Here is a 16175-nt window from a genome sequence, read left to right on the forward strand (position 1 = left end):
GCAGACTATCAGGTTGTCAAAGGACACAGAGGAGCTTTTGGACCAGCTCGAGAACTCAGTGGGCAGACTAGTTTGATCACCTACAGTCGGCTCATGGTATCTGCCTATCACGTTTTTGATGAGGCAGGAGTGGGTTCTTCCATCTTCATTGGTTATATGGTCTATTCGAGATACAACAACTGTTTTGGGGACAGATAAGAATGGTCTACGCAGCTGGATATAGGAGATGACCAGAGGTATTTGCAGAGGATTCACAGTGTGAGAGTGGCGATGGAGAGAGAGAGAGAGAGAGAGAGAGAGAGAGAGAGAGAGAGAGAGAGAGAGAGAGAGAGAGAGAGAGAGAAAGAAAGAAAGAAAGAAAGAGAGAGAGAGCAAACGCTGGACAGAGAGAGTGGGGGCTGAACGGGCTCTGAGAGCCTCTCTATACAACTGGATGCATACACAATGATACAAGTGTGTGGGGTGGGCACTACATATATATGTGCCCCAAGGGCCCCCACGACCTCACTAGAAAAAATCCCACGACCCAGCAAAAGAAAAATACCCACGCATATGGGATGACCATCCAATGTGGGTGAATGTGAACAGAACCAAGTGACCAGTGCAATGTGCACATGTGCACATGTGACCCTAGGCTATGTACAAGTATGGGTGGCCAACCCGGACCAAACTAGCCGTACAATGTGGAGTGTGAAGCAGCCGGAGATGTAACTCTAACACCCCCTCTCAGCACCGGATGCTGAGCAAACAGAAAGAATGCGGAGAATAGAAGCCAAAGTCTGCTGGGGAGCAGCCTTGGTGAAGATGTTTGCAGCATTGTCCGCTGTATGGACGTACTCCAATCGCGAATCTCCCGCCAGAATCCTCTCGCGAACATAGTGGTACTGAACCTCAATGTGCTTGGTCCTCGCATGGAAGACCGGATTCCTAGCGATGGCAATGCAACTCTGGTTGTCGCAGGAAAGAAGTGTAGCTGCAGTCTGTGGGAATCCCAGCTCCCCCAGAAGTCTCCGTAACCAAATGCCTTTGCACGTAGCGTAGCAAGCTGTGCGGTACTCCGCCTCTGTAGAAGAGAGCGCAACGGTAGGTTGCCTCTTGCTGCTCCAAGATATAGGTCCTGAGCCGAGTGTGAAAATTACTCCAGTAGTAGAGCGCCGAGTGTCGGGATTACCAGCCCAATCCGAATCGCACCATCCACGGAGTGTGGAACCGCCTGAGCGACGATAGAAGATCCCCATATCAACCATGCCAGAAATGTACCTCATCGTACGAAGAGCACACTTCGAGTGTCGCTGCCGAGGCTTAGTGGAAAAGGAACTGAGAATGGACACAACGTAGCAGATGTCTGGGCGTGAGTAGGTGAGCCACACTAAACAGCCTACGACATTGCGGTACTGCGTCTGGTCAACCCGAGCTGAAGGATCATGAATCGAAAGATTCTCTCCGGGCTCAAGTGGAGTGTCGATGGGTCTGCACTGTCCCATTCTGTGTCGGTCGAGAATATCCGTAGCATACTTCCGCTGAGAGAAGAAGATGCCGTGAGGTGTTTGATAGATCTCAAAGCCTAGGAAGAAATGTAGCAAGCCCAGGTCCGTCATCTCAAAGGTCTTCTCCAAAGACTGCATGATGGAGCGGATCCTGTCTGTCCAAGAACCTGAAAAGATCAAGTCGTCAACATATACGATTACAATAGCAACCAAACTGCCCTCTGAGACAAAGTAGCAATTCGCGTCGCCATGTGCCCGCCGTAGCCCGAGGCTAATGAAGAACTCATCAATCCTCTGATACCAGGCCCTGGAAGCCTGCTTTAGGCCGTATAGCGCTTTGTACAGTCGACAGACGTAGTCCTCGAAGCCAGGTTTCGCAAAACCCGGCGGCTGCTCAACATAAATCTCCCCTGTAAGAGTACCGTTGAGGAAGGCACTCTTGACGTCCATTTGATAGATAGGCCAGCCGTAGTGGGTTGCTAATGAAAGTAACATCCGAATTGTAGTCATCCGAGCGGTCGGAGCGAAAGTCTCGTCAAAGTCTACGCCAGGGCGCTGTGCATAGCCCTTAGCCACAAGTCTCGCCTTGTGCTTCTCGATGGAACCATCGGCTTTGAACTTCGTCTTGAAGATCCATCGCGTCCCAATAATCTTCCGCTTCTTAGGTCGAGGAACAAGCTTCCATGTACCATTCCGCTCGATGGCGTCGAGCTCTGTAAGCATCGCACGCTTCCAAGAGTCAGACTCAAGGGCCTCTTTCACTAAAGAGGGCTCGGGGGCCGCAGAAGAAATCCGCGTCATGAGAGCAAAGTTCACGAACTTGTTGCCCTCGTATACCTGCCTTCGCTGCTGAAGGCGTGCTGAGCGTCGAGGCTGCCCAGGCTCCCGCGGCGGTGGTAAATCCGTCACTCCTGAAGAAGAAACCGTGGAATAAAGCCAACCAGGTACAAGTTGCTCCCGAGGTGCTGCCGCTGCATCCTCTGGAGGGTCCTCAGCATCATCTGCAGACTGGAAGGAGTCGTCATCAGAATCAGCATGATCCCAGGTAGGTACTGGCTGCTGTGGTAGAGGTCTAGGTAAAGGTCTAGGTGGTGGAGGTGGAGGCCTGACAGGTGCGGGAAGGGAGAGAGGTGTCGATGTAGAAGGCTCCGCTATAGATGCCCCCTCTGAAGAGCCGATAAACTGCTCATCGAAGACAACATCACGACTCACTGTGGTGGCCTTGGTGACCGGATCATGAAGGCGAATTCTACTGGACTCCTGACTGTATCCAACGAAGATCATCTTCTTGGACTTAGGATCCAGCTTCGTCCGCTTCTCCTTCGGCACATGCACGAAGGCCGGACACCCAAACACACGAAGGTGTGCCACAGAGGGCTTGCGCCCATAGTAAGCCTGACAAGGGGTCATAGAGGATATTGCTGAAGTAGGCGACCTGTTCTGAAGGTAGACCGCCGTGGAACAAGCTTCTGCCCAGAAAACCCGAGTCAAAGAAGCATGCTCAAGCATCGTCCGAGCCATCTCAACAATAGTCCGAGTCTTCCGCTCGACCACCCCATTCTGAGATGGAGTGTAAGGAGTAGTCAGCTGGCGCTGGATGCCCTCCGACTTGCAGAACTGCGCGAACTCCTTGGAAGTGAACTCACCTCCGTTGTCTGAGCGAAGAGAGACAATCTTCAAGTCCTTCTCCTTCTCCACCATAGTCTTCCAGTCCTTGAAGTAGGACAGGCACTCCGACTTGAGCTTGAGGAAGTAAACCCAAGTGTACCTCGAGAAGTCATCCACTAGCACCAACATGTAGGTAGCTCCGCTGAAGGAAGGAGTGGCTTGTGGGCCACATAAGTCGGTGTGAATCAAAGCTAGTGGCTTCGAAGCTCTGGTTGCAGCCTGCTTCGGAAAGGCGTCACGATGGTTCTTACCCGTCTGGCAAGCGGAGCAAATGCCCGTAGGAGAGCGAATGCTAGGAAGCCCATCAACCAAGGACTCCTGGGATGCTGCATGTAAGAGTAGTTCAAGTGGCCGAATCTGGCATGCCACAAGGAAGAGTATACCAAGCCATGTGATAAGAGAGCTGTGAGCTTGAAGAGGGCGCCGTCTCGCTCACCAGTCGCTAGCACCTTGCCAGAAGCAGAGTCAGAGATAATCACCTTACCTCCTCCGAATAGTACTTGTGCCCCCTGTGAGTCAAGTGAAGCCACTGAAAGGAGGTTGAAGGCTAAGTTTGGTACATACAAAGCCTCCAAAGCACTGTAACGTGGGTTAGTCGAAGATCTGAAGATAGGTATATGGCCTGTACCCGAGACCGGAACCGTATGGGAATCACCAAGAGTGATAGTCTGATCTGAGGTGGCTGTGAGAGAGCTGAACCAGTCCCTCATAGGAGTCATATGGGCGGTAGCACTGCTGTCCACAATCCACGCTCCAGCCTGAGTAGAAGTCAATGCCGCACCGGTAGCAGCAACAAGAGAGATCCCCTCAGACGTCTTGGCAGTCGTCACCACCGTGGAAGCTGTGTTTTGCTTAGCCTTCTCAGCATCGTCCCGCTTCTTCTTCCGACACTCTGCCTGTTTGTGCCCTTTCTTCTTGCAATAATGGCACTCGATGTTGCTTTTCTTCTTCTTCTTCTTCTTGTCATCCGACGTAGAAGGTTCGCCCGAGTCTGATGTCTGGGCCTTCTTTCCCTTGTCCTTGCCCTTTGCCAACAATGCACCATCCGCGCCAACAGCTCCTCCGGCCCGAAACTCGGAGTGGCTCTCAATCTGCATGAGCTCGGGAAGAACCTCTTCCCAGGTGGGTGGGGCTGTGGGGCGAGAGCGAATGATTCCCTGATAGTATGAATCAAAGCGAGGAGGGAGTTTGAAGAGCAAGTGCTTGGCCATCTGCTGTGTGGTCATGCTGCCTCCAGAGGCTACGAGGTTGTCCCAGATCTACCGCATCTTGCGAGTCAACCCCAAGAGTGAGTTGAACTGGCTGAATTGCAGGAGGTAAAGCTCCCGCTCTAGCCGAAGACACCTGGCGACAGATTTGTCCTGAAGCCTGCCTGGCCTGGGGCTCGTAGACCCTCAATCTCTGCATATGAGTTGAGCTCTGCCTCAAGTACTGCTCCATAAAGTTTGGCCATCGTGTGGCCAATCATGATAGTCCTGTAGTTCTTTGGGTCCAGGGTGTCGCCAGATTTGTGGATAGGCACTATGGTGTGCTGTGTCCACTCCTCTGGGAAGCCCTCCCCTATAGCCCGGTTGAAGACATGTGCAATGAACGGGGCTATAGTGGAGGCGACATAGATGATGTGCTCACTCTGTAATCCAATATGGTCAGCTGATCCCAAACAGATCCGTAATGCGTTGCCAAAGCCTATGTGCGTGCTCTTCCGCTCGTACTTCCTGTAGAACCGTGTCAGAGAGGTTCATAAGGAGAAAAGTATACACCCGTCTATCAATGTCAACCCAAGTATCGATGTCTGCCTGTGAAACAGATCCTGCTGTGAGAACCGGCTTGGTAGTCATGTTGCTGTCCTGAAGCCAATCCCAGAATCCGTTGTAGGTGATAAGGGTCTTCACTTTCGTCTTCCAAACACTGTAGTTGGAGTTGTCCAGCTTTGAGGTCTCCGCAAAGACCGTGAATCCATATGCTGCAGGGGCAGCCATGTCTCGTCAATCTCCGTGCGGAAGCTAATGCCCAGTAAACAAGGTGATCAAGTCGATGTGAGGGTACCATGGTCAACCACGCCAAAGGGACAAGTGGCGGGCAAGCTGTCTACCCAAGAGCAACTGCGAAGGTGCTGAAATTCACTGCTGTACAGCAAAAAACACAATCAAAAACTTGTATCCAATTATAGACCAAGTTTCATTGTATGGTGTTCTATTTGTTGTAATGTTATGATTCATTTCAATGCGCTTCATATCTGAAGTTATAAAGTTGCGTATGCTATTTTGAAATGGTCGTATTGAATTTGTGATAATAAAAGTGAGATTAGTGATAAGTGTGGAGGAGTCTTCATAAGCATTCTGTCTTTTTTTTTTAAATCAGACCAATGTCGGTACTTTCGGAGTATACCATAACCATATTATGTCGATATTTTTGGCTGTGTAAACGCTGCAATTATCGGCACCCGTAATCAATTATGGTTACACCGAAAATATCGGTGTGACTGGTTGCGGCGCTTTTACTAGCGTACATACCGGCGAGACATCACTTTCTGACTAAAATAATTTTACACATAGAAACGCTGGTATATATGCTGGAAAGGATCATTTGTCTTGTAGTGCAAGATGGAGATGACCATGTTGGACCACTATGAACTGCACAAAGCGGATGTGGGTGACAAGGCATCCCAACACAACGGGGGTACACAAGGTTTTCCACCGGCACATTGACTCATGGTGCTATCATTCAAAAGGTCGCATCATGGAGCTAAAGTAATCTAGTGATGGAAGCAAGATGGGAAAGGTGCAACATATCTACAAGGACACCCAACTATGCATTAACGAGGATGACCAGAAACACTTCCCTGCAAACTATGAGTATTGGTGCCTTCATGATCTCCCTTGCCTCTTGTCTTAAAAGTATGTGTCATGTCTTCTCCAATTGGTTACCACTGCATACCACTATTATGCAGCAACTCAAAGTCCTTTTCCATCAACTACCTCCATTAGCCTTTCGTGATAAAAGACTTTAGATCTTATATACAGATGCCTCTCTTTTGGGGTGGGGCAGTATTTTGACCATCAAAATAGCAAAGGACCAGCATATCATTTGCCGCTATACTGGTGGGATTTTTACTCCAATGCAACAAAGGTACCCATCAACACAGAGAATTACTAGCAGCAAAGAAAGCAATTAAAGCTTTTAGGCTTTTCTTGATAGATTCCTCCTTCAAGCTCTATTCAGATTAAAAAAACTTCAAGAGCTTTCTATTCTCTAAGAATGTCGAGGAATTAGGAAATTCAAGGTTGTTAACTTGGGCATCATGGTTTTCATGCTTTGACTTTGAAGCACTTCATATCCCTGGAATTAAAAATATCATTGCATATTTCTTAAGTAGGGAATATGAATTCATGCAACCTATTCCAGTCAATGCCTTGGCCCCTAAGGTGGACTATGATTCAATGTGGCATGAGCAACACACAAGGCTTACCTTAGAACAGCAAGGTACATTACATATGTACAGAGCAAAATGGATGCCAATGCAAGAGAGCTTGCTATGTGCATATAATAATCTGAAAGATACCAGTATGTTCTATTGGTACAACCAAATTCATCAGCACATAATTGAGTTTCAGGCCTTGGAACCTGATATGCCAATTCAATTACTAAAGCCTAGCGAAACTATCATCCAAGATGAAATCTTAGATCGGACTGGTGTTTTAACCTATCGCCTTTATGTTTCCTGTGATATCAACCCTAGCCAGAAAGGGCCATCCCCTATTGAGTTCCCCAGGTAAAACCACCTGGACTGGCCTTTCCAAACAATGAATACAAAGTTACTTCTAAACATATGTTGTGCATGGGCTATTCTCTTTGGACCTTCTCGTTCTTTTTAATCCTAGGTGAAGGATTTAGATTCTTTCAATTATGATCCCTTAATTCCTACTTCATTTTTCTTAGCTTTCTACAAGGATCTTATGCAAACAAGAGTTGATCGTACAATCCCAAAAATGGTTGGGATGGATTTCAACATACTTTTGTGTTGTCTTAGACATCGATTTATGTTTATTCATGTCCTATATGTCTAACCCAATTTATTCGTGCTTGCAAAGGTGCAAGTGTTGCTCGACAATGACCTTTGAGGCACCATTCCTTGCTAACCCTTCCCGTATATAACAAACTTTGAGTTGAATACAAACTTGATTGTAAATAAAATTGAATACATTATTTTAGACATTTTCAATGACCATACTTTGGTTTGAGGCTTGTTCCTACTTAATAGAATGAATGAGAGATTTGTTTCAAGAATAGGAGGGGAAGTGAATGTTTTAGAATTGAACCTTTTTTGCAAGATAACCTCCTTACAATACTACGCAAGATGCGAGATAATATCAATACCCTATAATGCAAAATTTTTCTTTAAGAATCTTTGTTACAGTTTAAGGAAGTATTATACCTAGTTATTGTTACCATAAATTTCCATAATTTATGAATGTTAGGCTTTTTGGTTTCCATTCAAGTTTAAGCATAGAAAATGAATATTATTGAGTGACCCTCTTCTTCCTTTTCCTAGAGTTTAAGGTTGCAAGCAACTTAACCATAAGTTTTTCAATTGGTCTTGGAAACCCTTTTTACCTGTGCTATCATTTCCACCAATTAATCTTGAATGAGAGGAATGCAAAGTAGTCATCTATCTACCCACTTATGGTTGGAAGTTCTCTACAATACCATATGCATAACTATTATTTTATCATTATGGTATTCTTGATCCCTTAATTACTTTAATCTTATAATGTTATATGATTAGTCAAATTGATAATCCTTAATCTCTATTTATGATTAAAGGGTTTAATTAAGCCACATTCAAAACTTGAATTAAAAAAAAGAAATATTAGACTATTATTTAAAGAGATTAAAGTGTTTTTATCTACTAATTATGTAGCAAACTTCCCAAATGTCTATTTCCTATCTTGTTTGTATAGGATTATAACCTTAGTCTTGACCTTATCACATAACTAGTTATGCGTGGAAACATTCCCTATACTAGCTTAATTTTCAAGAGTCAAATTAAGAGTTGAACTAATTTTCCTTTATTTTTTAAATTAAAACATGATCAAAACTTTTCCAACAAGCTTTTGAAGAAATTTAAGAAGAGGGAAAGAACGGTGATTAGTGAGTGAGTAGTGAGTGATTAACGCTTGAAGCATGGTTAATTTGCCACGTTATAGTGTACTTATGCTCACGGGAAAGGCTTTCTCTTCCCCAAAGATCATTGAATATAGTGACACACATACAATACACTTGAAATAAAAACATTTAGTTAGTTCAAGCATCGTAGTTAGTTAGGTTAGTGTGTGTGATTAATCTTTGATTAGCTTCAAATAGATGAATTAATCCTTATGGGACATGTTTATCTTACTCTATTTGATATTATTTCTACCTAAACTTGAGCATTTGAATGAATCGTGCATTATTTCTTCACATACAAGGTCCTTTTCATAGTAACTATGTTGGTAAGTAATTAATTATTTTGGTAATTAATCATGCATAGAAATGAAGTAATCATACATCAAAATGGAGAAATCTTCCTCTAATATGTTCAAAAAGATGATTAGGGTAAGGCTAAGCAATTGAAGTATAGCCATAAGGTAAGGGAAACTTACCTTTTGAGTGTTGAAGAAGAGGGTTGAAGGAGATGAAGAAGAAGATGAAGCTACTTCTCTCTTTGTTGCTGGAGTTGATGGAGAGCTTTGGGTCACCAATTGGGCAAGGGAAAGGCTTTAATTGAAGTAAAGGATGCTTTGGGGAACCTCCAATTAGCTTTTGAGCATGAGAATTGAGCTTGTGTGTGTGTGTGTGTGTGTGTGTGTGTGTGGAGGCTTCTTGTGAAAACACCTTCTTCTTTTTTGTGAGAATAGGGATAAGTAGAGCAAGCTATGGAGCAAGGAGAGGGTGGAGATGGAGCATGGAGATGATGGCTATGGTGGTGGGTGAGCTTGCTCTTGAAGCTTGAGCAAGGAGGAGTGAGGAGGAGAAAACTAGCTCTTGTGTATACTTGCCCAAAAATGAGGATTTTCCCCTCTCTTATGCTTTTTTTGATAAGAGGGCTTGATAATGAAACCCTCCTTATTCACTAACTCTCCCTATTTTCACTATTTCCTCCACATTTTTCATTTATTTTTAGCATGGAATAGCAATTTTTATGGGTTTATTCTAATATTTGTCCTCTTCTTAGGGCTTTGCTTCCCGAAATCTCGTCACCGTGAGACGGCTAAAAGCTTTGTGGAGTCTTGAATTTGAATAAGTTTATTCTCCGCAAATGTGAATCGTGCAATTTTTTCACTGGCTATGGTCTCGACTAGAGAGAGTGAGTACTTAGGGACTCCCAACAAGTAAAACAAATTTTTTTTGTCTTGGGGTGTGGCTCGAATTATCTGTGAGTCATCCGGGACTATCCCAAAAATACTCTAAATTTACGGTCTCGGGGCTAGGAATGCAAGCGAGTTAAGTTTAAAAGTTACTTTTAAGTTAAATTAGCTTAAAGCGAGAGCCTTGATGTATTAATTGCACCTAGCACGCTTTCCAAGGTGAAGGTGGCAAACATCTGCTTTGGTTAGAGGACTCGAGGTTTGCTTTTGGAGGGAGTAAGGGATTTTGAGGAGGCCCTTACAAACTCCCCAACAAAAAGAAAGAGTTGTCCTCAGCTAGAGACAATAAAGAAAGGTGATTAGGCTTTGCCGGCAAGCTAACTCTTTTTGGCTTAGATTTGGCTTCATCAATAAGTCATCGCCTTCCTATATAAGTTGCAACGATTCACCTTCCTTCTTTGTTAGCCTTATTACTCCTTCTTTGTGAGCTTCATCTTCTTGTATTTTAATCCTTTTCTTATTTCTCGTACTCTTGTTTGATAGCCTTGTAAGATGGTAGCATGGGAACATGCTTTGGTCGTATCTAGGTGTATTACACACTTGCAAGGTATAGACGAAGCTACCTAGAGGAAATTCATAGAGAGATATAAACGGTTCCTCTTTCTTTACCTAGGAACTTTTGTGGATTAGACTGTATGGAAAACTCATCGCAATGTTATGAGGGTGACTATTTGGGGTTGATATCATTTTCACAACAATGTGTGACTTGCCATGGTCATTGAGGCTTTGGGTTTGGGAACTAGATTCTACTGCATCATGAGAACACCCACTCGCGGCTTCTCTAAGCGTCTTCTTTTGTTAGCACAATTTCTTCCACATCAGAAGATATTTCTTTATCCTAGCTTTGGTTTACATCTTAGGGGTCCCTTTGATAGATCACTCCATGCTAGTGAGTGGTGTTGCAATATCTCGTCGAATTATCCAAATGGATGAAAGACCAAATACGTGTTTTGCTTGAGTCTTATTTTTGTGATCATGCAATGGAAGGACTCGTTGAGCTATAATATCCTCATTTAGGGAGCTCTTCTTGCTCTGCCTTGTACTTGAACTTTCTCTTCCAGAGAAAGATATTTTCTTTTCAAAAATTCTTTCTTTATTCAAAAAGATTACATTCAAAAGATAAATATTGATGTAAGACTGTAAGCTTATATATTTACAAAAGATCTAGGTTTCTACACTTCGCAAGATTTCATTCCAACTTAGAGATTTATGAAATGGGGAGTAAAAACAACACTATAAACTCATCTAGAGATAGAGGGCCATTCATAGCTTCACCAATTTCTTTCCAAGGTGAATGCAGGAAAGGTCTACCCAGAGCTTCTTGCTTTGGATAAATAAACATTTTCTCATGTGGCAGATTAGATACTAGAAGTAAAATTTTAGTCTCAAAATTTGAGGTATATTACTTGACAATACAATATTGACTCAGACCAAATACCAACTTCTCTTTTATCATGGCAAAACAAAAATTATGTATTAAATGTTCTTCTCCCCATATGGTTATTCAAGTAACTTCATTTGACTCACTTGTTATCCATTTCTCTTGAGCCCAAGTGGGACTGGCACCTTCTATAGGAAAGAAGAGTTCGACAAAGTGTTCCAACATGGCTTGCTTTTTCTTTGGTCCAACTAATTCCAATCTTTCCTGTACTATTTTGTGCACTTTTTATTCTTGACGAGTCCAAGCCATCTGAAATTTTTGGAAAAAAATATCTTTTACTCTGTCATCTCTCACTCTCTTCCTATGGAAGTTCCATTCTTAATCTTAACGGTTCAAGCATAGAAATTTGCTCTGATACCACTTGTGAGGGCCATGCTAGGGCCAAGCCATGTCTATCCGTCATTCCGAACTCGACCACACTCATGCCCTCGACACCCCTCCCGCTTGGGACCGACAACAAGATAGGACTCCTCCTGCTCTCCGACGCCAGCCCAAGGGGGTCTCAAACCAATCCTAAATCCTTCAAATTTCCCAATCCTAAAATTCCTTTTTGATCGATAAAGAAAAAATTCTCATTGAGTCGAAGTCATCAGACTAGGGCATACTCAACCTTACCAGGGCCAACTGGGGGAGTACTTTAGTTGTTCCTCCTTGGTTCAAAGAATACGCTGATGGCTCACTCTGTCTTTCAGGAGGTCATTGCTTTTCTGTATTGGTCCCCTAAGAGGAGGGTTTTCTTACCTTTGTTGCTACACACATCCCTTGTTACCAATTTTTGATCCCCACTCCATAAAAAAGAACCCGTTCCCCGTGGAAAAAGAGAAATTTGTAATCAATGTCTGGCCAACTAACCCTCCGGAGCCTCCCGCCCACCGAACCATTTGATAAGTGCACAATTGCAAGGTCGTACTATTGTAGTTGGAAAACAAGGTAAAACAAGAGAAGACAATTTCAGTCATTAAAGGCAGCAAACACATTGTTGCATACCCTCACAATTGTGCACCTTCCAGGTTATTCCCACCCTTTCATCTTACAATTTTTTTTTTAAAACTCCTTTTTACCTTATTATTAGTAATACAAGTATCTAGTTCTCCTAGCTAGACATGCAAACACATTTACTTCTCCTAGTCTAACCATCCTCTACAACCCATGATTTACTGGTCTCCTCTGTCACAAAATGACAACGCCTTAACACAATTTTCATTTAAGAATGTAATTTGGGAAAGGCTTCTTGACTAATTTAGATTCCTTTTTAATTCCCTCGAGAAGCAAGATAGCCCTTAAGTTCCTAGCCTTTCCATGTTCCTTTTTGCCAAACAATTTCAAGCAAAGTTCATTGTTAGTTCAGCCCTTCCTCCCTTATATGACCCTGTCAACCAAGATCGTTTATAATACCTCCTTGAAGAGTAACAAAGATTCTTAAAGAACCGTTTTTGCATAATATGGTGTACTTGATATTATCTCGCATCTTGCGTAATATGGTAAGGAACTCATCTTGCAAAGAAGGTTCAAATTCTAAAAAATTCCCTTCCCCTTCTCTTCCTTCTTGAAACAAAGCTCTCATTCATTCTATCAAGTAGGAACAAGTCTCGAACCAAAAGTATGGTCATTGAAAATGTCTAAAATAATGTATTCAATTTTATTTACTTTCAAGTTTGTATTCAATTCAATATTTATTTTATATGGAAAGGGTGAGCAAGGAATGGCTCCCCAAGGTCATTTTGTCGTGCAACGCTTGCATCTTTGCTCTAAATAGGCAAGAAGAAACCAAGTTAGATGTATAGGATGGGAATAAACATAAACCGACGTCTGAGACATAACACAGAACTATGTTGAAACCCTTCCCAGCTATTTTTGGGATTGTATGATCAACTCTTGTTTGCATAAGGTCCTTGTTTGAAGTTAAGAAAAAAAAAAGTAGGAATTAAGGAAATAAGACTCAATGAACGTAGAAACTTCAATATTAGGCTAAAAGGAATTTGAGAAGTTGAGACCAAGAATAGTCTAGCATAACAAATATGATTAAGATTTGCCTTCTTTGTTTGATCAAAGGCTGATCTGGATCTCTCATCCAAGGAACTCACAAGGATAGGCCCTTTCTAGCTAGGGTAGATAAACCATGGAGTTAAGAGCTCTTGGGTTCATTCATGCCCATGATTGGGATGAAGGGGTGTGTGTCCCGACGGGGTGGTGTGCCTGAGGAAACATTGGAAATCGGCCTAGTCTAGGTAGGCCTGATGCCAACAGATTATTGGAGGACTGGTTATGATTACCTAGTTATGGTTACCATAAATTTCCATAGTTTATGAATGCTAGGCTTTTTGGTTTCCATTCATGTTTAAGCATAGAAAATGAATATTGTTGAGTAACCCTCTTCTTCCTTTTCCCAGAGTTTAAGGTTGCAAGCAACTTAACCATAAGGTGTTTCAATTGGTCTTGGACACCCTTTTTACCCGTGCTATCATTCCCTTACCATTTTCACCAATTAATCTTGAATGAGAGAATGCAAAGTAGTCATCTATCTACCCACTTATGGTTGGAAGCTCTCTATAATACCATATATGCATAACTATTATTTTATCATTATGATATTCTTAATCCCTTAATTATTTTTCCTTTGGATCAAACTTTTTAATCTTATAGTGCTATATGATTAGTCAAATTGATAACCCCCAATCTCAATTTATGATTAAAGGGTTTAGTTAAGCCACATTCAAAACTTGAAATTTATTTTTTTAAAAATATCAGACTTGTCTTGAAAGAGATAAAATAGCTTTTTATATATAGCAAACCTTCCAAATGTCTATTTCCTATCTTGTTTGTATAGGATTTTAATCTTAGTCTTGATCTTATCACATAACTAGTTATACTTGGAAGCGTTCCCTATAGTAGCTTAATTTTCAAGAGTCAAAAGACTTGAACTAATTTTCCTTTATTTCTTAAAAGAAACTTGGAGAATTAATTTATGAATAAAATTAGTATTATGAATCATGCTTCATGATTAGAGAAGGAAAAATTCTGATTATTAATGATTTGAACATGATCAAAATTTCTCCTACAAGCTTTTGAAGAAATTTAAGAAGACAGAAATAACGGTGATTAGTGAGTGAGTAGTGAGTGATTAACGCTTCAAACATGGTTAATTTGCCATGTTGTAGTGCATCTATGCTTACAAGAAAGGCTTTCTCTTCCCCAAAGATCATTGCATATAGTGGCACACATACAATACACTTGAAATAAAAACATTTAGTTAGTTCAAGCAAGGTAGTTAGTTGGGTGTGTGTGTGTGTGATTAGTGTGTAATTAATCTTTGATTAGTTTCAAAGAAATGAATTAATCCTTATGGAAACATGTTTATCTTACTCTATTTGATATTATTTTTACCTAAACTTGAGCATTTGAATGAATCATGCATGATTTCTTCACATACAAGCTTCTTTTCATAGTAATTATTTTGGTAATTAATCATGCATAGAAATGAAGTAATCATGCATAGAAATGGATAAATCTTCGTCTAATGTGGTTTAAATGATGATTAGAGTAAGTCTAAGCAATTTAAGAATAGCCATAAGGTAAGAGAAACTTACCTTTTGAGTATTGAAGAAGAGGGTTAAAGGAGATGAAGAAGAAGATGAAGCTACTTCCCTCTTTGTTGATGGAGTTGATGGAGAGCTTTGGGTCACCAATTGGGCAAGTGAAAGGCTTCGATTGAAGTAAAGGATGCCTTGGGGAACCTCCAATTAGCCTTTGAGCATGGGAATTGAGCTTTTGTGTGCGTGTGCGTGTGCGCGCACGTGCAAGTATGCAAGGGGATGCTTCTTGTAAAAGCACCTTCTTGTAAAAGCACCTTCTTGTAAAAGAACCTCCAATTAGCCTTTGAGCATGGGAATTGAGCTTGTGTGTGTGTGTGTGTGTGTGTGTGTATGTGCGTGCGTGCGTGCGCGGGTGCGCACAAGTATGCAAGGGGATGCTTCCTGTAAAAGCAGCTTTTTATTTGTAAGAATAGGAGTAAGTAGAGGAAGCCATGGAGCAAGGAGAGGGTGGAGATGGAGCATGAAGATGACGGCTATGGTGGTGGGAAAGTTTCCTTTTGAAGCTTGAGCAAGTAGGAGTGAGGAGGAGAGAGCTAGCCCTTGTGTATGCTTGCCCAAAAATGAGGATTTTCCCCTCTTTTATGCCTTTCGTGATAAGAGGGCTTGATAAGCAGACCCTCCTTATCCACTAAATCTCCCTATTTTCACTATTTCCTCCACATTTCCCATTTATTTTTCGCATAGAATAGTAAATTTTTATGGGTTTATTCTTGCATTTGCCCTCTTCTTAGAGCTTTGCTCCCTGAAATCTCACCGAGATGGCTAAAGCTTTGCAGAATCTTGAATTTGAAAAAGCTTATGCTTCGCAAATGCGAATGGTGCAATTTTTGCACTGGCCATGGTCTTCGACTAAAGAGAGTGAGCACTTAGGGACTCTCAACAGGTACACCAAAAAATTTTGCCTTGGGATGTGACTCTTATCCCCGAGTCACCCGGGACTATCCTATCACCACATAAAAGGCCCCTCCCATTTAATCTGAAATTCCTTTTGAAAAGTGCGATCCAACTTGCTGTTCTACCTAGGTACTAAGTCTCCTTCCACAATGCTCTTATATTTGACCTTAGCGTTAGCCCACTTGATGCTAACATAAGGATCCAATTCTAGAGTCCTATCCAACCGCACATGTTGTAGGTAGAGTAGCCTTTCTTTGTAATAATCTTGTTCATCACCAGTGAACTTCAAAAGCATTTTAATTGATGGTATCTCCACTTCAATGGGTAAAATAGCTTCTATCACATAGGCTATTACACCTGTGACCGACGACGACCGAGTAGCCGTAAGTCCGTGGCTGGAGTGCCAGCAGTGGCTACTCAAGGTTCAGTGGGAGAGGACACCCGTGCGGAGGCACGGGCGGTCGAGCAGTGTGGACGGAAGGCCACACACATGTATAAATGCCCGGGAATGAGGCGGTGGTCTCATTCTCCTCTATGGCTGGGTGGTGAACTAGACGTCATCCCCCTCTCTATGTGAGCACCCGTTGTGGTGCGATTACCATAGAAACATTGGTATCAAAGCTTAGACAATTTGGGCATGCGTAGCGGAGCTAGCGAGCTTACTTCATTTTAATTTTGCTTATGC

At 42.5% G+C, this 16175-nt stretch overlaps 1 protein-coding gene and 1 long non-coding RNA gene across 2 annotated transcripts in view; one reads left to right on the forward strand and one right to left on the reverse strand.

Annotated features, from left to right (window-relative positions):
• LOC147424147 (uncharacterized) overlaps window positions 1–6907 on the forward strand; it is a 28163-nt gene extending 21256 nt beyond the window's left edge. The window contains exon 3 of the long non-coding RNA XR_015186686.1: window positions 5711–6907. This is a non-coding gene — a long non-coding RNA (uncharacterized LOC147424147). The remainder of the gene's footprint in view (window positions 1–5710) is intronic.
• On the reverse strand, window positions 4802–5683 carry LOC147424150 (uncharacterized). Its single transcript, XM_086502235.1, has one exon. The coding sequence runs from the start codon at window positions 5132–5134 to the stop codon at window positions 4802–4804; it is 333 nt and encodes a 110-aa protein (XP_086358361.1). The 5' UTR covers window positions 5135–5683.
• Window positions 6908–16175: the final 9268 nt, after the last annotated feature.

The sequence above is a fragment of the Adiantum capillus-veneris genome, chromosome 26, assembly GCF_014529385.1.
Source record: "Adiantum capillus-veneris isolate H3 chromosome 26, ASM1452938v2, whole genome shotgun sequence".
NCBI classification, from domain to species: Eukaryota; Viridiplantae; Streptophyta; class Polypodiopsida; order Polypodiales; family Pteridaceae; genus Adiantum; species Adiantum capillus-veneris.